The sequence below is a fragment of the Dermacentor silvarum genome, chromosome 11 (assembly GCF_013339745.2).
Source record: "Dermacentor silvarum isolate Dsil-2018 chromosome 11, BIME_Dsil_1.4, whole genome shotgun sequence".
Lineage (NCBI taxonomy): Eukaryota > Metazoa > Arthropoda > Arachnida > Ixodida > Ixodidae > Dermacentor > Dermacentor silvarum.
In genome coordinates this window covers 21,027,100-21,052,717 of record NC_051164.1, presented here as the reverse complement: position 1 = coordinate 21,052,717, position 25,618 = coordinate 21,027,100, and the positions used below count along the sequence as shown (strand labels likewise).

The 25,618-nt window shown below is 44.6% G+C and overlaps 2 protein-coding genes across 2 annotated transcripts in view; both read left to right on the top strand.

The window, feature by feature from the left end:
• The window catches only part of LOC119433258 (transcription factor Jun), a 69,041-nt gene that overhangs the window by 29,465 nt on the left and 13,958 nt on the right, over window positions 1-25,618 (top strand). The gene's annotated exons all lie outside the window — the stretch shown is intronic.
• Window positions 1,224-25,398, top strand: LOC125939606 (gamma-secretase subunit Aph-1-like). Its single transcript, XM_037700405.2, has 6 exons — window positions 1,224-1,595; window positions 5,036-5,179; window positions 10,866-10,951; window positions 14,254-14,376; window positions 18,583-18,710; window positions 25,036-25,398. The coding sequence occupies exons 1-6, from the start codon at window positions 1,483-1,485 to the stop codon at window positions 25,210-25,212; spliced, it is 771 nt and encodes a 256-aa protein (XP_037556333.1). The 5' UTR covers window positions 1,224-1,482; the 3' UTR covers window positions 25,213-25,398.

Below are 25,618 nucleotides of genomic sequence, written 5' to 3'. Positions count from 1 at the left end.
AAGTGCTTGCCCCCCTCCACACCCTTGGCAGAGATCCTGGGTGCGCTACTGCACCTTGTAGACTATCCTGAGAACCTGTCATCTTTTGTCTAACCTTTAGTGCCTTATATCGCAGGCTTTGTAGCCAGAAAGGTCATCGTGACAAACAGTTGTGAGGAATGCGTGGTGACTCTGCAAGCAGATCAATAACCACCCCAAGTGAGACAAAAGAGCCTATAGGTGTACTTGTTTCTCCTTCGCAGGACGTGATCGGGATTTGCACTGCTACTGAGAAGGGGTTACAACGACTGCAAGCTGAATGCCCGTATTTGAAGTACGTTCGTGCAAAGTCAAAACACTTGGTTTTGGAGGTCCTGAGCTTGTCTTCAGAAAAGAAATGGTTTTCAAGCATCATTGAGCATATCATTGACTGTGATGCTTTGGACAACCACATTTATATTCTGTGCAAGAAAGTGGCCGTAAGAATCAGACTCCATCACATGACGAAAGAAAGAAATATGGTAATGAGTGCCGAAAAAGCCAGGTCGGCTCTTACGAAGCTTCACATGTGTTCATGCTTGCAAGGAGAACGCCCAAAGAAACAAAATAAAGTGGATTGCATTGTTATCTGCCATTTGACTTCTTATTATTGGCTCCTTCCTCCTTAGTGTTCGCCATAACCGTTAAAACCACGGCGGCGAGACGTAATCAGCGCGGCGGGCGTGCTGCGGCCCTGCGGTGCCTGCGCATAGAGTTTCTCACTATAACATATTATTGTGTGAAACTCTATGTACCTGCGGCTCCGGTTTCTAGCCTATGGCAAGATGGCCGCCACGCGCGCTGCTAATACGCGCGGCGGGGCTTCACCACCGCCCATTGGTTGGTATAGGCTACCTCCGCTCCAGTTGTTTTATTTAAACTTCCTTCAACACCACTACACTGTAACGTCACGTATAACAGAACATCAGTACAAGGAAAATGTACAATTTTAAGTGGGAAACGCACGTCTCTGTAGTTAATTAAGCGCTTTTGTAATCTCTAAGGCATGCTGTATGTTGAATCGCATAGCCAACAACAATTTCCTAAATAAAAGCAATTTTAACTTCAAAAGCTGTGTTTTCTTTTTCTTGAAATGCCAAAAGTCATTGCAAATAAAAAAAAAACGAAAATTGCGTCAAGGTTGTCATGTTATCCGTGGTTGTGCAACCGTCGGCTAGTGTCGCGCTGCAAGCAGAAGCGATGACCTTTCGATGCAACGGTGTCAATGGCGATTTACACACGGCTTTCGTTTTGTTTCTGCCTCCCACCCGCCTGTATGGGAAGAGCGGAACGGTATTTCGAGTAGTAGTGTCGGTAGTGTCTTATTTTTTGTGGCTGTGATATTAGTGTAGTTATTGTACCACCCGTTACGCCGTCTCCGCCGGGCCGCAACACCGAGCAGTGGTTCTCCTGTGCCTCTTTAGCGTTGACGCGCTGCACCCCGGCGGGACTTCGAGCGGCGTCATGACGCTCATGGAGTTTATCGGCTGCACCCTGATCGGATTCGGACCGGCGCTGTCCATGTTCGCCATCACCATCGCCAGAGACCCAATTCGCATAATCATACTTATCACCGCGTGAGTCTGTGCCCTGCTGCTCACCTCTCAAGTGAAAGTCTTTGCTCGCCCATACGCTTTTCCACAGTTTCGTGCACGTCCTGCGATTTCACCGATCTACACTCTTTAAGAAGTTTGCGTCCTTTGGGGCTTATCTTGTCCCGCCACGATAATCGTCATATATCTTGCCTGCATTTCGTTTCTTTAACGCTGGGAGCCCGGTACTTCCAGGTCACGAACGGCATCGGCGTTATCAGCGTGACATAACCTTCTAGACAGGAAAGTAGCGAGCGCAGAGTTTTCAAGAAAGGAAACGTAAGCAGTTGCGGCGGATGACGATTATCGTTGTGGGACAAGATAAGCCCCAAAGGGTGCAAACTTTTTTTAAGAGTGTAGGTTGTGTACGCTTAAGGTTCAGTGTCGTCCAGTGGTGCGTGAATGTCGTTTTGCTTGTGTCCACCGGTCAGCACAGCATACTGGCGCAACCTTATCTAGTCGCCTAGTGTATCATATCGTTTAGAAGACACCTTGGTTGGCGGAAATGCAGATAGCGTCCTTTAAAGTGACATGTTACAGGTCTTCTCGTGTCATCTACATTGCTTACGCTTTCGCCTTTTCCCTACCTGTCGTTACAACCTAAGTGTATGGTACCGACATCCTTGGAACCAATTTCATATACATTTCATACAGCCAGTTTCGCTGTTTCAGTTGCACAGTTTTCACTGTTCCAGTGGTACTGCAAGACAAACCTTTTGTGATGCCAGCAAGCTTTGCATTATAGAGCAGTGAAACTACCTGAATGCGCTTCACACTCATTCTCACAGCACCGACCAACTCATTGGTACTTTCAAGCCACAGGACTCTTGTACTTGTTGTGCCTTAAAGTACTCATGATGAATTGCAACCAACTCCGCCATGCTACTGAACACACCATTACCCAAGTACTTGATAGAAGGGAATAAAAGAAAGCTGCCTGTTAAGACCACGGCTTACTCTTTGTGTTCGCTGCAGGGTCTTGAAGCTGAACGAGCAAAATCTAATTTCCAGTATGATTGCCGCTTTTCTGAGCGTCGAGTTCGTTTACCGGCACATAGTGAAAAGAAAAAATGTGAAAGAAAAGCAAGGACATGCACTCAGCAAATATGTCCACCCATGAGCAAAAGTATACGGACCAGGGATCTCACGATAAAGCCGATTTTTTCAACTGCCTACAAATGCAACTTGAAACTGAGGACTGCAGTCCAAACACGGCATTGCGAACTTTCCAGTGTACTCTTCAATTTCAGTTTATGCATGCTAATTACGAAGAAATTCAGTTTTTGCGGCGACCCTGTGGTTCATATACTTTTGCTCACTGATGTACATGCAAGACATACCTGAAGGACTGAGGTCAATAATAATAATGTCAGTAGTAGTGGACATAGGTGACTACCACTGGCACACACTCACAGTTCCAGTAAAGAGCACGAAACTATATTGAATCTACATAGACTGCCAGAAATGAGACAAGTGATTCTGTCCAACCAAAGCAAGCATAATGCATTTTAAACCTGGCAATTGTACTAAGATATGGCATATGAGCGTGAGCCCTTCAACTTACAGAAAGCTACTTAAAAGATAGGAAACGGTGTGTGACATACGGCTCAGCCTCCTCAAACATGGAGCCTTTCAACTTACAGAAAGCTACTTAAAAGATAGGAAACGGTGTGTGACATACGGCTCAGCCTCCTCAAACATGGAGCCTATATTAACGGGCTTGCCCCAGGGTCCGATCTTAGGGCCACTACTTTTTCTTCTGTACATAAATGAGATATGCTCTATCCCACACACACCAAAATACTCCTTTATGCCAACGACACCAACATTCTTTTTTTTCTGGCACGAATCTGTCAAGACTAGAAACAGATGTGAATAACTGGCTACTTGAACTCTCTGAATGGCTAGATGCAAATGAATTAGTGTTGAATACAAATAAAACAAAGTACGTCCTTTTTAGAGCTCGTAACACCATCGCTAACAATCTTTCCTTACATTTTCGTAACATGATAGAGCGTGTGTGGATTCTATTAAATTCTTAGGCGTTTTTTTTTTTCATGAGAACCTATCATGGAATGCACATATTAGTTACCTGAAATTAAAACTATCCAGAGTAATAGGAGCATTATGGAAAATAAGAAATCTAATTCCCAGTAAATTCAAAGCAATTCTTTACTTTTCAATGATTCATTCTCATATTTATTATTGTTTCCTGATATGGGGTACCACTTCTGCTTCTAATATTGAAAATATTTTTATTGCACAAAAAAGGCAATTAGAGCTTTAGAAGGTTTAAAACATAGCGAAAGCACGCAGTCTTTCCAAGACTGCCTCGGAATATTGAGGGTACACCAGCTTTTACAAACGCAAGCTTGCGACCTACATGCATACAGAAATAAAAAAAGACTGTCAAAGTTTTAAACTTTCGTTCGTGATAATGAATCGTAATTTTGATCTTACAACAATAAAATACAGATTACCAAAATTTCGAACAAACTACGGTGAACAAATTCTACAAATCAAATACCTAAACTTTTGTATGAGAATAAGGATCTTATCACAATAATAGAACGGTACTTGTCAGTTCTTTAAGAGTGCTTTAACCGAAGCAATTTTTCTGTAAACTTATTGAGTGTTGTTTTAAACATACCCTTTCCTTTTTTTTCCTTTTTTTGTGACAGATCAAATTTTTGGCGTCATATTACTTATTGCTCATGTACAATTGTGCCGGTGTGTCACGAGATAAGACGTGGATACCGTCAAGTGTTTTGAATTGTTTACTGTTGGTTTGCTGCTTTCTATGCACATATTTTTTTTTCTATGTGAGTAGATATTGAAATATGTACTTGATTTGTATATCGGGGGGGGGGGGGGGGGGGGGCTGTTTCCTCCGTGTACAGTTTGTATAGGGCCCCGGACCCAGTCAGGTGCATGGAAGCACCTTTTGTCCGGGACCCTTTGGTTTCTTGTATAAGGAAACTAGAATAAAAATTAATTTAAAAAAAATCAGTGTGTACATGTTTGGCTCTGTTAAAGCAGACATATATGCCAAAAGAACCTCAGCCCAGGTTTTGTTTATCCTGAGTTCGCTGGATTAGCACACATGTGAATGGGCACAAGGTAACTGAAGCTGTATGGCTTCAGTTCCCTTGAACTATATGAAGCTGTATGGCATTCAAAGTGTAAGGCTACCATGAACTTCCTCTCTGAAGACACTTCTCTGCTTATTTCACTCAGCTTGCAAGAGCTTAGTGCTAGTTTCAGCAATTACTCAGACGACCTCTCATGACCGTTGTATTGCTGTGGGAGGTCACACTTGGGTCTCCCACTCGGGTGTGATTGTTCGTCGTGCACTGGTCGCAGCCCACATGTTAGCGGTCTCACTAGCGACAAGTGCCTGATGTTTGCTTTTCGGGGTCGTGCAGGGCGTTCTTCTGGCTGCTGTCGCTGCTGCTGTCGTCCATCGTGTGGTTTGCAGTGGTGCCGCTTCGGAAGCAGTTGGCCTTTGGCGTCGTCTGCTCCGTGGCCTTCCAGGAGGCTGGCCGCTTTCTCTTTTACCGGGTGCTCAGGTATGTCTGGAGCCAAATCTCGGTTCAATTCCTTTCCTTTTTCTCACCTGGCTTCGTGTCCTTGTGTTTGTTCAAAATGAGTGTGCCAAATTCCTCATGAAACCTCTTGTGCAATGTTCAGCTATTCACCAAACATGATACTTGGGAGTGTATGGCCGCTGGCGCTTTTTGTACCACTGGTGGACACTAGAGGCAGCGAGCTGATGCTTCGTAGTGCACAATGGAAGCAAGAGCCTTCTGATGCATTGTGACTGCATTTGATGCCCCAGCGATCACCAGTAGCACGCGAACTACCAGCTGCCGTGCGATGTGATTATTGCATTTGAATCGCTGAGCACTGTAACATTGTATTACAAATTGCCTTCAATCCAATTTTAGATAAGCTCGGAGTTGATTGCATAACACATTCATTGCAGATATGAGGTCAGATATGAAGTGGTTTAGCCATATTCTTGCCATCAGTGATCAGGAAAATTTGCGCTAACTTGACCTCGATTGTTGTGTTGACACAGCATACAAAAAAGCAACTGGGAAAAGTGTCTCAAATGTCGCAAGATTACAGGAATCCCCAGGATGCAGCATCAGCATGCCAACGCCCCACATGGTGTTACACTATCATTTCTGTGTTTAGGCAAAAAAGATGCTTCTTGCCAAAAGCATGTACTGTTGCCGTCACGCTTAACTGGAACGCTTGGGCAAGTGGCTTATGTGACCGCCAGTGTCACGAAGCAGAATTAATGTGTTCAAAAAATTAATTCTTTACATTGTGGGCTCTTATGCACTCTATGGGACAAGAAACGCAGTACGCAGTAGTGCAAACAAGTAAAAGACGATTTATTGCACCTTCTACCAGTGCTACCAATCTCCGAAGCCAGTTTTCCCCCAACTTGAACCAATGCAGCCGCGCGAGCTAGCCATCAAGCACCAACCGGACAAACGATGGTGATGATTATGAGGATGGGTATATACAAATGAAAACAATAACCCACGCAGTTAGCACTCACAATATTTTTGCTAAATGTGGTTGTTAATGAGTTTGTCAATATGATTTCTGTAAAGATAAATTTCTGTTTGTATATTATGAAAATAGACTGCAAGTTTTATAGTTTAAATTTATTCCTAAGCTAATTAAAAAATAAACAAGTGCCTCCTGCTTAAGCCGCTATTCACAGAAGACGACGTCGGCACATTTGCACATTGTTGTTGTTGTCCAAACTTGTTTTGCATGTAGAGCATGTTGAGCAAACTGCCAAGCTTACGCAGAATTTTATTCGAATTATAAGGAAGTGGCACTATGTCTCCCTTACAGAACGTAACCATGGCAAAATAATGTGTAGCTTCACAACGCCAATGTAAAAGATGTGAATATTTTTCCCATGCTGTCTACAGACAGCATGGGAAAACGAGAAAATGTGTCACCACCACACTTATGTGCTTACACTTCATTTGCGGCGAAGCATACTATACGTGAGCAAGAGCAATTTTATGTTTCCTCCAGAGAAAAGCTCATGCAAAGCCATGACCACTGAGACTCTTTTCAAGGTTGCTCTGCCTATGGGCGGTTCCTGGTAAATTTTAGTATACATATGCATAGTCAGGCTGTTTAGCACTACAACCACACTGTCGTGCTCGACGCTGGGTATATGTGTTGTATGTGTCCGCTTATGCCCAGATTTGTCCGTGCTGCTTTGTTTGATATTGCAGCATATGTTTATTTCAGCGGTTACAGATAAATATTTCATTTGGAGTACACAGACATTGACAGCACAGTTAGAGGTACAAAAGGCAAAATCGCAGTAGCAATACTTTCTTAATTGCCAGGTCATCCGCATCCTGTCGTTTACTTGTTGAGTACAATGAAAAGTTATTTTTCGCACGCTGACTCGAAGGTAAGTCACCAAGAGACACCGAAAGACACCATGACATGTCAGCCATTCCACTGTTTCAATGTGTCAGTGCAAAATATCCCTAGATATGGGCAAAATTTCCTATTTTCCTAAACAAGGCCTAGGCAAATTTCCCTAGTAGTTAGTAGCACTGTTGATCTCAGCCAGCTATTTCTGGGCCGTCCCTTGGAGCAAGTTCGTTCATTACTTAAGAGTGACGAGTAATGACATTGTGCACAGAAAAATTGGCTGTGGCTCTGTCACTTGAAGCTGCTTGGCAATGGCCATAATTGTCCTCACGGGGTTCTCGCTCATCACAGCCTCCACGTGCTGGAGAAGCTCAACCGCCCTAGATCGTATTGTGCCACTGGCAGTGCATATTTCTCTTTTTTCTCAAGTGAAAATTGGCCTCACTCCAAAAAACAGTTTATCTGACTCCAAAAGGAAAGGATTCGGCAAAATTCAAGAAAGTGTCAGTCTCCAAGTCACTGTGGTGGTCTGTGTGTCAGGTGACTAAGACAGCATGCAGCTTTATCTCCTTTCTAAAAATGAATGCGATATCTTGGAATAAGTGTGCCAAGTAGGCAAAAAAGGGGTAGTTTAAAAACGAAGTTAAGCACTTGCATAGATAAAACAGCTGAGGCCAAGTTTTCTTTCTTTCAGAATATTAGCCACGTAAGTAAACGCTTTTCTTATTACTTATCCCTAGCTTCTGCAGCAAGAATTGCCTATCGAATATATAAATACAAAAAGAGAGAAGGGAGTCAGGGGGTTTGTGGCTTGACCCATGCGCCCTCCACTCGAGAACCATTTCGTACACCTCTGCTGCAACTCTAAGTCCCTTAAATATACTCAGTCCTGTTCACCATTTAGGCCATCCGCCTGGCCACAAATCGGACAAATTCTGTACAATCTTAACTTGAGTGGTCACTTCATCTAAAGTTCATACTACAGTATTACATATTTTCTGGCAGTACTACATGCAAACTATGAACATTCTTCTTATCCAACTATAAATGATATATAATCTGTGCGGCAATGTTTAAATTGTTTGATAACTCACCTGTAGTGAGAGCCCTTCTCGATGTGTGTGAGGAAACTCGACGAAAAAATGGGTGTGCCATTCCTCCAACATCGCCTAATGTATCCAGCAAAGCTGTTACCGTCATGGCAGTGGCAGCTTGTAGAATGTGACACATCTTTTTTAGAAGTCGCAAAGCATGCCCCAGAGATGCTCTGAACGCACTTCCTGGAACTTCAGTCAGCCGAAATATTCTTGCCCAAAAGTTTGCACCGATGCATCAAGGTTATATGTTGGCTTGTCTTATGCAGTGGTTGGTCCATCCTTTTCTCAATATGGCAGAGGCATATGCAGTATTGTTGGCTGTGAAATATCAAGAAAACAGAGCTATGAAAAGTGACTATATTCACTGACTCTTTAAGGGAGGATACGGGGATAAAACGGGGATTTTTGCCGGAATATACATTTTCTAACTTTATTTGTTTTTAATTCCTAAGCATATAAAGGATCTTCTCACCAAGTATTGTTGTTATCTGTGTTATAGAAAAGAATAAAATAATCCTTTTTTACTCTGCGGTGGCACGCATTTTCCTTCAGAAGTGCCTACGTATGGCGTTTTCAACCCTTAGTGATGAATTGGCCTACAGGCAACATACCATAAACCGAATTTTCTTTTCTTGCGGAGTTTTGGTATTGAGTACGAAGTTTCTGGCTAAATGTCTTTGGCTAACACTGAATGATAGGCAGCAAGGATCATTTGTTGGTTAAAACATGTTGAATCACAAGGCATGATTTGCTTGACTTTGTAAAAACGTGCCACAACGCCACAGTACAATGAGAGATGCTGAAGCGAATTTCAGACTGAACGAGCCCAGTAACTGCGTTCTTCATCGTCAGTCAGAAGAAGCGCTCGCCTACTTTTTATAGCCAAATTGTTGCGAAGCAGCACGTCAAGTGTGCCAAGCGCTGGATTGCACAAGTGAAATTCTTAAGGATGTTTATTCTCTTTTCTGGCGTGTGCTGATGGTCTAAAGGCTCATTCACACTTGGCCGACATGCCACCGATTTTGGTCTGCCGACTGTTGGCGACAGCGTTTTTCCTTCCTTTAAACCATTGGTCACAGTGTTTTCCGTCCTGTAAACTGCTGTCGCCAACAGTCGGCAGACCAAAATTTGTGTCGTGGCAGCCTAGTGAGAATGAGCCTTAAAGGTTAGAGCATTGGGCTCCTGTGCTGGGACACCTGGGTTCGAAACTGACCATTCGACACTATTATTTACTTATTTATATATATACATCTATAAGTATATATCGAGCAGATACCCAGTAGTACCTAGTGTCCTACGTTGTCCACAAACGTAAATATCGCAAAGTGAGGGGAAAAGCCAAAGAAGGGTGTCGCTTTAAAAGAAGGCGAGAACTTTCCTCTAGTTGTGAGTAGTTTTTGAGGCACTCGCAGAAAGTAGACAGGATCGTTTACTAAAAAATCCCAGCAGAACCCCTTCCACGCTGAATGTCGACGTTATTGGGGAACTTCGTTCATGAAACTCTCGTTAATGTCGACGTTATTGCGATTAGCATTGAAGGAACGTAGTAACAGATCATACCGCCACCGCCAAAATGCGTCATGCATGAGGCGGGTGTGCAGTCGGGCTCCTCTACTCCGCTTCTCACTGAACACGCTGTGCCGTCTAGTGACGCTCAATAAATACACTAATATGCAAATATGCAATAGCCAGTAGCGAATTCAAATGCAGAAGGAAAGGAGGCAAGGAAAAAAATTACATTTAATAATGGTACACATATTGACTCCACACTTAACGGCAGTAGGGAGAGAGAGAAAAGTTTAATGATGAGAAAGGCAGAGAGAGGTTGGCCTGAGGTACAGTGCGGTCCACTGTTAAAGGGCACACTCAAGAGCGTGCCTCTAACTTTGCTGGTGCCCTGGCTGCGAATGGCTGTGGAAGCAATGTTACACTGCACAGGTGTGTCGGAAGGAGTCGGAGCTACCAACCAGAGGTTGCTGCAAATCCAGGTGATTGTACTTTTGCAAGAGAGGAAAATTCAGACATGCTCTGCACTAGAGTGTTCCCTTTAACAGTGTACCCCTCTGTACATTCCTGTAGCCAGCTACTTTCCACTGAGGGAAGAGGGAAAGAGAGGAGGACAATGGGTGGCTGCAAAAGTGCTAACATTGTACGATTGCATAGTGAAGCCAAGTAGTGTTGTAAAAGAAAAACTGATTGAACGGAATGCTACATTGAGTTTGGGGCACATTCTATAAATGTTTTAGTTTCATTAATATGTCTGCTTTTTGAAGTTTGTAATGGCAAATGGTAACATATTTCACCAGGAAATTGGTGAAAAATTTTCGCGGTAGCTGATCTGTTTTTTCTTGCTGTAGTTATTGCAAGCTTTCAGTAAGATTAAGTTATTATTTAGTGCAAACATGATGTTAATGCTCACTAGAGAGTATTAAGAAGTAAAGACAGTGGAATGCGATTGCTATATTAGTTTCAGCTGGAAAATGCCTACATAACAAGATCTGCCATTTCTATGATGTGCTCTATGTGACAACTGCTGACAAATCGATGCCTTCTGTGGTGACTGCATTTCGATGGGGGCCAATTAAAAAATGCTCATGTACTTAGATTTAGTGCACGTTGAAGAACCTGAGTTGGTCATAATTCATCTGAAGTCCCCCAGTACGGCGTGTCTCATAATCAAATTGTGGTTTTGGCACGTTAAACACCTGAACTTAGTTTAATTGATACCTTGCAGGAAAGCTGAGTTGGGTCTGAAGAAGGTCACTGAAGTTGGCGCGGACGGTGCTGTCGTCTCCAGCTCTCGGACCACGCTTTCCTATGGTGAGTTGCGGGGAACTTCGGCCATAGCTCGGGCATGGTAATGTGTTGCCTTGTGACAGACGTGTGTGAATAATTCTTTGAAGACAAACAACAAGACATAGCGTGAACTTCCATTTACTTCGTAGCCATGTTTATGTTGTCATAGTGTTGAAAGCGATAACATGAGATCTGGTCAAGAAGACAACAAAGTACAGTATAGACCACTTATAATGTAACTGCTTATAGTGCAGGACCGGATATAATAGTCTTTTCAGACTCCCGTGAGTAATTGTCCCATAGCACTTTAGGTGTGGTCTTACGGGATACGGGTTTGTCATCGCTTACAGTGCAGTTGCGGGAGGCGAAATACCGGTTACAGTGCGGCTGCCTGGAAGTTTGGCAGTCAACCGAGACAGCGAATGCTTCCCTCAAGCCGCAGATATACTGAGACGTAACGCACGCGTCACGCTTCGCAACGTCAGTGGTGAATAACCGGCATCTATACGCCGACACGCCGCAACTGGTGTGTCTGTCGTCGTCGAGCGCATTCCAACATTGGTGGCACGTGAATATCTCCGTATTTTTCGCCCGCTGCACGGAGTGGGCAGAATGATGCAATGGTGCGCTCCCGCTGCCGTGGCTCTCTGTACATTAACAAGCATGGTGTCACGCATGCACAAGCAAACATGAACACATCTCACTTGATGACCGCGGAAACTCACTGTCAAAATGCTGGAGTGAGGAAGCGTGGCAGAAGCAGCACGCGCCCGCATTAACGCGAACTAAGCCGCGAAAACACAGTGGACGGCAGACTGTGCCTCCGTCACAGATGGCTTTAAGATACAGTGACTCCGGAATAAAGCGCCCCTCCCCCACTTCCATCCCCTCCCCCCGGAGCCTTGCGCGCGACAGAAGACGGCACGCTTCCTTCCCGCTTTCCTCCTTATCGTGCGGGTGAGATTGAGCCGCAAGTCGCTTGCTCACCCTCGCACGCTTTGCACTTGCACATACAGCATACGGCGCGAGGCGACGATTTTATCGCCCTTGCACTTTATATGGAACCTAACTGGTGACGGCAGAAATGCACCTAGAGTGTCCATATAATTCCTATTGCAATGAAATCATTGTTTTGATATAGTGTGGATATTCGTGACTCCGGCGACTTACGATATAAGCGGGCTACACTGTATATTGCATAGGGGGTCAGTTTCACCTTTGCTCGGCCATTTTAAACCCCTTTGTAAATATATCCACCTTGTTCTTCCTTCCCGTAACAATCTGCACAGAAACCAAAAAAATTATAAAATGTGCAAATAGAGGCAATGTTTCCGTTGACAAGTTGCTTGGTCTTTTAATTTTTTTTCCCTGGCTTCTGTGAATACTGTTTCTGGAAGGAAGAACAGGGTGGATGGACTTAGGAAGAAATTTAATATGGCCGAGGCAAAATGAAGAAGACCACCTACAGAATCTTTGTTGGCTTCTCAACTACAACATACGTTCTCTGTTTCAACGCTATGGCAATATAAACACTGCTTGAAAATTAATCACAGCAATTGGAAGTTGGCACTCGTCCATTGTGTCTTCTTGTTTATGTGTCCTCATGTAACATTCTTGCTTCACACGAAAGCTGTAACACCAACTAGCCCATTATGTCACGTTGCTGGGTGACTAAGCGCGAAAAGGTGACCAGCTGCTTAGTTAGCAGCTGGTCAGAAAAAGTTAGCAGAATTGCACAGAATACAATTTTCATCAATACAATAATGTATCGAAGCAAAATAGGTCTAGCTGCGCAGCTTTTGGCTTACAGTGATGGCTGCACAGATTGGTTGACACTATTTCACCGTCGAGCGATGCTGCATGTCGTTCTTGCACCACTTTTAGAGTCAAATAAAAAACATAATTCCTTGTTTATGGAAGACAAGCATGCTTGTTTCTGTCAATGTGACACACAATCTTCTCTCTTCTACCACAATACAAAGAAATGTTCTGAGCGGTAGACAGTTTCTGTAATATTGTCGACAGGTAAGTTACTAATACAGCTCAAATTATTTTTCACTTTAGGGTCGCTCTAATGTATAAAATTCATCATAACGAGGGGGATTGACATCACCTGCATGCAAGAGCTGGAAAAGTTGAGCCAAATGTGAGGAATTCGCAACAGTGACCAATAACTTACCTGCTTTGGAATGGTTGGCGCCAGTGGCTTACACTTGCCACATGTAGTGCCATCATTGCCAATCACATAGAGCCCATCGTTGCTTCTCCCACTGCCCAGCACAGGTCACTCAATGAATGAATGTGGTTTCATCACCTCCCGAGCACAAAGCCACAGCCACAACTCTGTGCTCTGTGGTCTTTAGCTTTCTGCTCACCCATAACCTTCTGGAAGTCCTCGTGTTTCAAGGTGGCCACCCTTATGGGAAGCTTTGTGTTGTGCAAACAGGCGTGCCCCAGCCGGTTTGGGAGATGGGGGAACCTTCCTTATGGGGGGGGAGGGGGGGGGCAGGCTGCACTATGCGCGGTGACTACCATAGCGTTTCCTACAATCAATGGCAGTGAAATGTGGTGCTGGAGTGCTGTTGGATGCAGAGAAATGTAGAGAGGTAAGGCCTCCACCTTGGCAGCTTTCTCGAAGAGCCAGGACAACTTGCGAAGACACATCTGACAACCTGTGTTTCATCTGTCACAGTGGCTCAGCCTCTGCTGTACAGTCAAACCTTGTTATAACGAAACGGTATAGAACGAAGTAATGGATGTAATGAAGTAAGTGAAATTAGCCTTGAAATACCAATAGCGCAGCACATGCAATAATCGATATAACAAAGTAATTCTGGCTTGTCCTTCAGTATAACTAGGTTTTACTGCAGTGATGTCTTAAGCTGTTTTTACTCACTATTATGTAAAATATTTTTCAATTAGACACTAGAGTTGTATTGATAGTGTTCAGTACCAGTGAGTCACTGAAGTTCTAAAAGAAGGCAAGGGGGGGGGGGGGGAGGTCCACGCTGCCTGTGCATCAGTTTCAGCCACATTTCTTATTCTTCTTTGTTCAGACATTCAGCTAAGATCCTGTTCAGGTAAGTTACTGTGAGTACCCTCAGAGACGAATTGTGTGTAGTAGTCCCTGTCCTTCTGACTTGTCATCTTCCCAAGGTGCTCCACTAAGTATTCTCTCATGGTTCATGTGTTACTTTTGAGATCTTCAACCCGTCAAATCAATTTATCAATGTGGGTGTGCAATCGGTCACTCCCTGACACAGGTCTGTTCTTTGCTGAGCACCTGTGGTCGTTGATGTTGCTCATTCTATTTTGTATTTCTGCAGTGTCTGGCCTGGGCTTCGGCGTGATGAGCGGCGTGTTCTCACTACTCAACGTGCTCGCCGATGCCATTGGTCCCGGCACAGTTGGACTGAACGGCGGGTCGTCCGGCTTCTTCCTCACATCAGGTGACAAACAACTTTATTAATGGAATGTGAAAAGAATGTGAAAAAGAAAAGTTCACTTCCTGCACATGCTGGCTGAAATATGTTCTGAAAGAGGAATTTGTGGTCTGCGGTCACTGCAGTACACTTTTGATAAGGAATATGTGCTAAATATACTGTTTTTCACACCTAATATACAGTAAAATCTCGCTAATTAAAAAAATCGGATAATTCGGACTCTCCATCTGGTCCCTGCAAGCATATGCATTATCAAATGGCATCAAAGTCTCGTTAATTCGGACATATGTGACCGCGCACCAGTTAATTCGGACAACTCTGAATTCCACAATTGTATGATGCAAAAGAGGAAAGCGGCCCTAGCGTCCAGCCTAAACAAAGCGGCAGAGTCCACATCGCTGTAGCGTACCTACCCACTCTCCTAAATTCTACGGAAAGCTTACGAATTTCCGCTTGTTTCATGATGTTAATGAATGTTGCAACACTGTTTACGAAAATGAGGTTCTGTATGCGAGAAAGTTTTACTCATCGGTCTCCAAACCCTGCGTTGCAAGTCTTATGATGGTAAAAGGTGCAAGAGAGGTACCTACTTCGAGCAAGTTTATACAAGTCCCTGAAGCATGTGAAGTCATCAACAGCAACGTCACTAAAGTTAGTGTGATCGAAAAAGAATGTGGTGCTTGGCAGTTCTTGCAGTTCCAAGTGTGCTAAGTCACTGTTAATAAAGTGCGCATGTATCCCACGGAAAGCTTGCACTCTGGGCAAGTTAAATAAAATATACACATGCTAGTCCCTCCTTTCTGCCCTCCCGCTCGGTAGCATGTCCACAAGATTTTATGAATTTTAATGTTCGCAGGTTGGCAGGCATGCCATATTCATCAACGAGAACCATACGGGAACGATATAAAGCCATGAAACCACTTTGTATGGAAGAAGAAAAAAGCTGCCACTTCACACATTTCTACCACATTGGGTGTTTATCTTCATAACTGCGTGGTTGACATCAGTGATTGCGTTGACGACCACAGATTCGTCTGCTACAGTTGCAGGGAGCAGTGGTTTCATTTTGGATGCATGCAGAGGGCGCATGATGGTGCAAACATGGCGGAAGCCGTTGATGAAAAGAGTTTTACTGCGGCCAGCACACTCGTGCCAACTCCGCCAGCTAAATTATAATGGAATATCATTTGCCAAGTTGTGGCAAAATAATCGGGATGTGCATTCGGTAATGAAAAGCATGTCTACTCGCGTAAAGAGGTGCGACTCACCACACTGTCACACTGCGAAGGTAGTCTTGAGGCCCTTGCCACTGCGAGCGCTTATCAGTCGAGGGATGACAAGAACTGCAGCTTCCACGCTGATCTTGTGTGAAATGAAAGTGGCGGTTGTGGATTTATTCAGTAAACAAAGGGATGTTGATGTAGCATGCATTTGTTTACTGTTTCACTAAAACATTCGGTAATATTACATTCAGTTGATTCGGCCATTTTTTCTAGTCCGGTGAAATTCGAAATAACAAGGTTTTACTGCATTCTAATTTTTTAATGATCACGAGCTATTTTACTGTGTTAATTTTCTGCAGAAAGTTCAGTAGCTGACTGGCATATTAGTTGTGTTTTATCATTCAAACTTCATCAACCCGTTACGGTGGCTTAGTGGCTATAGCATTGCACGGCTTAGCATGAGATCGCGGGTTCAATTGCCAGACGCCGCAGCTGCATTCTAATGTGGGTGGAATGCGAAAACGGTTGTGTACCGTGCTTTGGGCGCTTGTTAAAGAATGCCAGGGGGCCAAATTTTATCTGGAGCCATCCACTATGCTCTCACTCCTATCCCACTGTGCAGTTTCGGGACAATAAACTCCACAATTTAATTTAAACTTCATCACAGCACCACCATGTGCCTTTTAGGAAGAGTGTGTGATGGCTCATGAAACATTGGGCACTGTTACGGTGGTGTTACGGTGGTCTTCGTAGACATAATCTTCATGCTTCACAGTAATGACGAGTCAGCAAGATTGCACCAGAGCTTGCACGCACTCCGAGCTCACTGTGACATATCAGAGGTAGACCTGCATCATTCTGGAGTCAAGAAATATAGGCATGTTTGTGCCTAGAGGGTAGAACGGAACAAGCTGGTTCGCTGCCACAAGCTCCTGAATGGTACACAGATTCTAGAACATTTGCCTTCACGTCACTCTAGTGCACGTTACTGCATCAAACTGCATGTGAAATGAACGTGAAAGGCACAGTTACTGAAACTTTCAAGTAGGCATCACTGCATTTGACTTCAAGGGTTCGACTCCTGGCCATGGAGGCCACAATCCAACGTCTTCAGAATGCAGAAACACTCGACGTTGAGAGTCTGACAAAATCTCTAGTCGAGAAGAATCGTGAAGAAAACAAAACTGACACCGACCAAGGCAATGAAGTGAATAAAAACTTGACTATTTGACCCCCATGTGGGAGCCTTTTTCACAAGCACAACACGATAAGGTTTGCACATAACACTTGATCTCGACATTTTGCTCCTGTGAGTATAGCTGTAGCCTAGAGGTACAATGTAATGTGTGGTTGCAGCGCTTGGGAAAGCTGGGTAAATCCTGACCAACTTTAACCAAAAAATTTTCCTAAAGCATGCTCTATTTACTGCACGAATCAAAAGATTGCCATGAAAATAGCATTATTGAGCATGCAACCTCACCAGAGTCTCTTGGTGTGATTACAGTGACCACTTAAGCTGAAATTACCATGTTGTGACATTAGGGAGTTGGTTGTCGAAATCATTAGGCCTTGTATATGCTCTGTGTGGCTTGGGATATTTTTTTATTTATTTATTTAAGTGCTGCCGGCCTGTAGTTCAGGCCTTAGGCAGGAGTGGGTATTAAATACATTTCAAAGTAGTCTAACAAAAAAAAGAGAAAAATATTGCGTAACACAACAGACATGAAAATCCAGTACAAGCATAAGAACACAAAAATTTGCTGTCACGTACACTTTGCAGAATATACACGTTAAATACAAGAAAGAAAGAGAAGCACAAGTTTTAAAATACAATCTTTGAAAAGAAAACTAATGACACATTTGAGTATAAGTTCTACAACACAAACCAGCACAAAAAAAGACACGCCAATTGCGGTTTAATATTGAATAAACCATGTAGGTAAAATAAAAATGCAGGTATGAACAACACGAGTATTACATATAGGAATGATCAAATGGAGTAACGCAAGAACACGTGCAAGAACACAAGGATATGTAGTAATAGATTTACTGAATACCATGTAAAGCAGTATTAGTAGAAAGTTTACATTTCAAAACCTCTAAATGCACTCAAAAATACATCAATTGTTGGACTCGTGACCACATCTGCAGGCAGTACATTCCAGTCGGAGATAGTGCGAGGAAAGAACGAGTTTTTAAAGGTTTTTGTTTTGCATGAGTATTCAGCAATTTTCCTGGGGTGGTAAGAAGTGTAGTGCGAAAGGTTAGATGTTCGATGAGCGTGTTTTGGTCAATTTGTAAAATGTCATTGTATAATAGGTACAGAAGTTTTAGCCTCTCGTGATACCGCCGCGTTTTGAGTTGCTCTAGTTGGGCATCTTGCAGAAGCGCAGATGGTGATATTTGCCAACTGTAGCGATTGAAAATAAACCTGGCTGACTTCCTTTGCACACTTTCCAACTGCACAATGTTAGTGTCTGTCCAAGGGTCCCATACAGATGCCGGTCCCATACATATATTTGGCTTTAGACAGTGGTATTTTTCATAATGTTAAGATTGGCAGGTCTGCATTTATAACCAATTTAGCCAGAGTGAAATTTCTTGACATTGGGTCTTTAACCCATTAAGGCCCAATGTATCATATATGTTATGCCGAGTTTGATGCCTCAAAATGCTGATTGAAGCACGGGAAGTTTAGTGCAAAGCGAATAGTTGCGATACGGATATGCTGGAATAAGGTTTCAGCGATGAATAGTTTAGCGAACCAATTGCTACATAATTAATACAGTAATTGAGTTATAACTGAAAAAGAAAACTTTTTTGTTTTGCCACAAATGTACTCTCTGTGGCCAGAAATAAATGTAAACAATTTGTGCCAGTTTTCATGGACGTGGATCTGTGTTCTGGCATTACAGGGTTAAACAGTAGGCTGTAAAAGTGACTTATCATAGGTGATCAAGTGAACCGTGATGCTTATTCACCTGTGCAGCTCTGACAACGAGTGCGTTTGTGCTCCTCCACACCTTCTGGGGAGTGGTGTCCTTCCACGCCTTAGACCACGGACGCTGGCCCCTGGTGGCCTTTGTCGGCATCGCCCACCTAGTCGCCTCATGTCTGGTGAGTGCTTCACGCCATGATTAAGTGGATCGGAGGGTCGTCGATTGGCGAAGGCCTTAACTTTGACAGCCTCAGTGCCACGGGGTAGGATACGAAGGTTTCTTGGCCAGTTGCCTGCTCCCAAGTTCACATACTGCGTCACGTCTGCGGTTTACGTTCCACATCCACTGCCATGGCTCTCAGGGGCACTGGCTAACACTCTCTTGGCTGATGTCGTGCACATGCACAAATGCCCTAGAAATTGTACAGGAGGATGGCCGGCCACAGTGGCTGAATTGGTAAAGCACCGCATGCATAATGCGGATGAGGGGGGTTCGGCTACCACCTCTGGCTGGTTGTCTTTTCGTCAGCTTTCATTTCCCTTTTCTGTGTTATTTCTACATTTCAATTAAAACATGACAGCTAAGTTCCCCTATGCTTTATCACATTTCATTGCCTGCTTTCTTCATACCGTTCATGTTAATATGGGGAGTTGGGCAAAGAAGCTGATCTACTCTAATTACAATCAGTGTAATCTTGTTAGACAGAGGTTCAAAAGATCACGCATGTTCTTTGTTTGCGTGTTTGTTCGTTTCGTTTATCACGAGTTTCACTTGCCGATAGAACACGCTGAAACCTGCCTTCTGCGCACAGGTATTAAGACAGGAGGGCGCATAGAGCAGTAGTAATGGTAAATAATTTTCATGTTGGTAACAACCACTGTCTTTAATGCCTTTGAAATAACTTCATCACTGCCTTTGCAGTAACTTTCAAGTATGCTAGTTCCAGGGTGCAAAGACACTTTGAGGCTGTCGTAAAGTGATTCATTCTTTGCTTCATGAGTTGCATCTCCTTTTACCTGTATATTTCTCGCTACATGTTAAGTTTGTGTATAGCTGGGTTTTGTGTCATCTACATTTCTGCAAGCTGTTTTATAGTGGCTGTCTTCGACATTGCATTTCACCTCAATTTTCGAACAAGAGCATGTTTTAACACGATACTGTTAAGGGCCCTGTGTCACAGAAAATCCGGTGTCATTGACCGGCGTCCTGTGAGTGAAAAATATTTTATGCGCCACTAAAGTACTTCTTTACCACTAAAGATTCTCACACTTTGTCTTACATTCTTGACCAAGTTCCTCGGAATTTGGCGAATGACAGCCCACAGACAAATGTCATGAAATAAAGCACATACAGCGCATGCCTTTTAAGTTAAATCTTCTCAGCCTGAAATATTAGAAGTGCGAAACAATAACGGAATATCGGTCGTGTTTCTGCTAGCAAGCTCGCCTTCGTGCATAGCATTCGCCACCAGCCTTCTCAGGTAAGCATTACAATTACATAAGCTGCAGTTGCCTGGAAGCATGAGAAGCAGTCAGGGGATCTTTGAATGCTATTGCATTCCACTCTTAAAGGCGAAGCTTAAGCGACCCCCAAATTTTTCTTCTTCCTACAAACGCTTGCCATAAGGAACGCATGGTGTGTTGTATGTTAGCTTCATACTCAAAATGTAATAATCACTTATGTATTAAATAAACATTAAGCTTTTCTGGAAAAGAAAAAAAAAGTGCATGCCGTAATCAAGGAAATCATGAAAGACATGATACAGCGTGGCACTTGATGCGACGTGTGGTCCTCTGGAAATGCAATCGCTTCAACGGTAGGAAGCCCATTGGGGAAAATTATGAATACGGTTGGTGCTGTTACTAGTCGTCTACTGGCCCGCATGCGGAATTATACTGTGTCTCCTGCTTCAATACGACTTGCATAATCAGTCAGATTCAACATTTTGTCATGCATAATCTTGATGCGCCAACTGCACCACCTGGCTAAACTCTGCCACCGATCCCAGCCGCACAAAATAACTTGTGAACTCGCTCTGAGCATACGCTAAAGAGATGGGTTCGCTACACCAGCTATGTAACCCATCCCCTTTCTTCCAGTAAGCCTGACCACCTTTTCCAAATATGCTTGCCACTGTAACTCTGTGGCTACGGTATCCTGCTGCTGAGCACTAGGTCAGGGATTCTCTGCCTCCGCAGCCGTACGGGCATAAAATGCGAGAATGTTTGTGTATACAGTTAAACCTGCTTATAACGAACCTCCATATAACGAATTCCTGGATATAACGAAGTTTTTGGATTCCCCGCCGTTACTCCATAGAAGCACATGTATTTGAGACCTCTACGTAACGAAGTGGCAGCGGGAGACCCCCTCGATATAACGAATTTTCCCCTCCGGCCACCTAGAGATTTCGCCCCAAGTTTTGTCACTTTTGCGCGAGCAGCAACCGGAAGCACCTTCTACGCCGCGATGGAATGCGAAGCGAGCGCACGTGTGCGTGCGTGCGTGTGCGAGGCGGCCCTGCATCCCTCGACCCGGCGATCTTGCCGCCGCGGGCATGACCTTTCCCCCTCCCTTCATTCAAATCTGATCCTGCTGCTTGCTGCAGCTGGCCTAGCCCGCCAAGCCGGCACTCTCTCCTTTTCCAGCTGATGTTGCTGACGCGCTGGTACACGCTGTGGCACATCAGACTCGATGAGCGCGGACACGCCCTGTCAAATGCTGGCGCCGCTGGAGAAGCGACGGAAGTGACCTTCGTGCTGTTGTCTATCACTTCAACGCAAACTGAGCGCCGAGAACACACAGCACGCAGAAAGCTACGAGCCGCCGACGCACCTACACTGCTAGACTCTGCCCCAACGCAGATCGCTTTCAAGATACGACCTGCACGACCGTGCACCGCCCCACTATCCCTCCCCCTCCCTCCCTCGCCGCTGCCTCGAGCGCAACGGAAGAAGGCGCGCTTCCTCCTTGCTTTTCTTGCGCGCGCGAGATTTAGACGCGGTCGTCGGCTCCCCTCCCACGTTTTCACTCGCACATACAGCATACGGCGCGTGGCGACTGCGTTATACGGCCACGCTAGCGGCAAAAACACGCAGCAAAAACGCGCGTCAGAAACGCGCGGCAAAAGCGGCAGGAATCGGGGGTCTTGCGGCGTGCCGCGCGAAATGGGTTCTGCAGCAAATGCCGCGTGCCGCGAGATGAAGAACCAATCAAGAGCGACGAGGGTGACGTCACGGAGCCATCACAACCGGAACGCCGCCGGTCCGCGCCGGGTTTTCAATCGACGATCGTCGTCTCTCGCATGAAACAACGAGCGCTCGCGGTGTTGCTCGCCGGTTGGGAGAGCGCGGGAGATCTTATCGTGCTGCCGCGCGGCGAGACGCACGTGCCACGGTGGCCTCGCGGCAAGGCGCTGACGTGCGGAAACTTGCCGCTCGCTGCATGACGCATTGAGTTCTATGAGGGCTGTCCGGGACCGGTCGAAAACGACGTAACAACCGGGAAAACACAGCCCCCGGGAACGTAACAGCGAGGTTCTACTGCAACACTATACGACGCTACGATGCCATCGTGACGCTCGCTCTTCGTTTCCGATGCCCCGCGCTTGTGCGAAACGACAAGCGTTCACGCATCTGGTACCTGGTGTGACATTCCGAGGATGAGTGCTTCAACGAAAACGGAAAACGGGTGCGCGTTACAATTGAAGGCGCATTAAAATCGAGTAAATACGGTAAACGTTTATTTTTTGAATTTTCGTGCCGAACCTGCATATAACGAAATCCTCTTTATAACGAAGTTTTTCGGGAATTTGTCAATTTCGTTATATCCAGGTTTAACTGTACTTACATTTAGGCGCACGTTAAAGAACCCAAGGTGACCAAAATTAATCCGGAGCCCTCTACTACTTAGTCAGTCCACCTTCTCAAAATAGACATTTGTTCAATCAGTCAATAACTTGGGTCCCTCCACATCAGTAGCACAATAAATAACACCAATTGCATGCTGGGTATACATCCGCATGTACAATTGCGGATGTACAATTGCATGTACATCCGCCGTAACCTCTCCTTCGCACCTTCGTAGCATTCATTCGTAGCAATATCGTATACAACGCTGCGGTATTGGGTCCCAGCTCTGAAAATCCAATTCATGCCTTTGAACTGTAGTATTCTGTTTGATTCACTCTTCGTAACTGCAGCTGCCCAGCAAGCATAAGCGTCATGAAAAACTCGCTGGAGCTGCCGCCTCTTGCATCTTGTCTGAAATTTTTCCGACTGTGCTTGTTCTGTAAAATCTATTATCTCATTGCTATTTTTCGCGACACGCTCATTTTTCCCCTTCATTTGTATATCGGCTAGGATCGGTCATTCGAATAAAGTTGGGATTAGCATGTTATGTCTAACCAAAACATGCAGTGAATCTTTTATCCCCAGAACATCACTCGACTGTAACCCCTTCTCGAATCTGCAGTCGCCATCACCGATCATCAGCCATTTCGTTCCGCACTAGCTGACATTCTACAGGCAGACCCACTTATACAAATATTGTAGTGCTAAGAAAATTCCATTATTACCGATAATTACTACTATAACCGGGTTGCACGAAAAGAATAGAGGGGACAGGACAAACATTGAAACATTTTAATTAGACAGAAAGAAGTACAATTAAACCCACTTATAGCATTACTGGTTTGAACAATACCGGGATGTAACAATGAGTAGTTGCTGCACACTAAACTTTTGTACGAGATAAACCTTTCTTAACCAAATGTCGTTTGATGCATTGAAGCACAAAAGTAACCTGAACACCAATGCATTTCTCCACAAAGTTCGGGAATTAATATCTCAAGACAGGTGTCATCCAGAGAATTCATTCCAATTGGATCCGCCTTGCCAACTCCACGGCTAGAATTTGGAAATTTGAATATGGACCGTAAGGTAATTTGTTAAAACACTTAGTGATTTTTTGTTAATTAGCCAATTATGCATATAGATTTTTTGTGCAAGGAATGTCCACCTCTTCAAGTAGACCAGTTCGTGAACTAGAATTAAGCTATCCGCCACAGGCAACCTTTAAAATTTTTGAAAGTGTTCACTGAAGCACCCGGTATATCCCATGGTTTGAAGGGGCCACGGCACCAAATTTTCGAGCTGAAGTTATGCATTCATACCTGTTAACTCTTCCGAATTTTCCGTAAAGTGTACGAATTTGGACCCGTCTTGTGATTTTACGATTGTCGGCTCAATTTTTTACGGAAAAGTGGTTATATTTGTGAAATATCTTTTTAAAATTCCTAATAAAGTCACACGGTTGCTGGTGGGCGGGGGCGCCACTTACATAGGGGCGCATAAAGATGGGGGTGTGCACCATAACCTTTATTGTCTGCAGAGTAAGGACATTTTTCACTCTGTGACATTGCCTTCGTCATCGGGTCGCTGGACGACCTGACGATGGCCGGAAGTCACTGGTTGTCGACACTCTCAACCTGTACGTAAGTGGCACCCCCAGAGACAACGGCGATTTTGGGTCGATGCAGCAGGCACAGTTTCTGTATTGGAGGCTGTGGCTTGTCGTCTCGCCTGTCACCTTCGCTAGGCTTTTTCGCGAGTATGACCTGTTTTGTGGGCCTCGCTTTTTTTTTTTTTGTGACATGCTGCTGCATAGGGCACAGTGAGACTCCGGCACTCCGGTGTTTCGTAGCCGTAGCAGCTGCGAAGTGTGATGGCGTGCTCGAAGCCTCGCAACTACTAGACTCTATCAGTACTTCGAAGTCTGTGTGAAGTCGTATTCCTCAGCAGAATTCCCGTGCCCCCCCCCCGGTCGCGAGTTGACGAATTTCTTGAGGTTGGCAGGTATGTGCATTGCTTGTGAAACTGCGCATGTCTTACAGCAAACTGGCAAAAATTTATGTGCATTCGGGCAGGTAGGAAATTTGTATGTGATCTTTTTTTTTTTTTTTTTATGTCGCAGTTTAATTTTACAGCTGTCTGGCAACACTGACAGGTGACGAAATGAAGTGTTTTCTGCATGGTCAGTGTTGAGCTGCACATGTGCCTCTCGGCGATCAGCCTGAGATAGTTTCTGCAGGCGTTTTCTGCTTTTTGCTGTTCTTATTGCACGAGCGAAAGAAATGCAAGCACATTGCAATGGCGATGCCCTAGTTGTGGTGCCATTGGGTGCCAGAGTGTGCGGGGCTAGGCGAGTCCGGCACAGCACACACGTGGTTTCGGAATGTTTCGAGCAGACGACACAGCAATGGCACCGTGCCTTTTGACATTACAGAAGCCCTGCCAAAATGGTCGTCGCTGTCGAAGGGAGGGGCTTAGAGGAAATTATTTCAATTTGAAGTTTTGGGTTAGAGTGTGCGCTGACAGCTCAGCTTTTTGTGTGCATCAGCATATCTGCTACTCTACTCTCAGTTACAGTGAATAACTGAGAGTAGTTGAACGACCATGTAGTTTCCTCTTTTTAACTGCAGCTTCTAAACATTTCTTGTGCAGACACTGCTTAACCCGGCCGGCCTCTACGTCGCCTCCCTGGTGCCCATCTGCCTCTTGCTGCTGGTGTCAGGTGTGCTGGCATTCCATGCAGCCGGTGGACGGGTTCACGCACTGATGCGCTTCAAGGGTCAGAGCCTGCCACAGCAACAACAGCAGCAGCCGGCTTCACCTCATTGAACAACGATCCATCCGCGGCATGACTTGCGACATGTCAGCGGGGCTGATTGACAGACTGAAACGTTCCTCGTTCCCAAGCTTTTTGTTTCTTTTATGAATGTGTATTCTTAAGACAATGTCATCCTGAAATAATTTTATAGATATATGTGATATTGATTAAAGCAGTGTCATTTACATACTTGCCAACTCTGTAGAATTTTTCTTGAAGTTTACGAATTTGGGCTTGGTTTACGATTTTAGAAACCGATAAGAAATAACTTCTGTTCACCAAAACGTTTTGCTCATCAGTCTCGGAACCTTTCATTGAAGTCTTCTGATAATGAAAAGACACAGGAGGAGCACTTGCTACAAGCAAGTCCGTACTGACAAGTTCCTAAAGCTAGCAAGATCAGTAACAGCGAAGTAG

Excerpts from the sequence above, each read along its gene's own strand:
- LOC125939606 (XM_037700405.2), top strand. The coding sequence starts at position 1,483 with ATGACGCTCATGGAGTTTATCGGCTGCACCCTGATCGGATTCGGACCG. Across the intron at positions 1,596-5,035 it reads ATAATCATACTTATCACCGC|GGCGTTCTTCTGGCTGCTGT; the intron begins GTGAGTCTGTGC and ends GGGGTCGTGCAG. Across the intron at positions 5,180-10,865 it reads CTCTTTTACCGGGTGCTCAG|GAAAGCTGAGTTGGGTCTGA; the intron begins GTATGTCTGGAG and ends GATACCTTGCAG.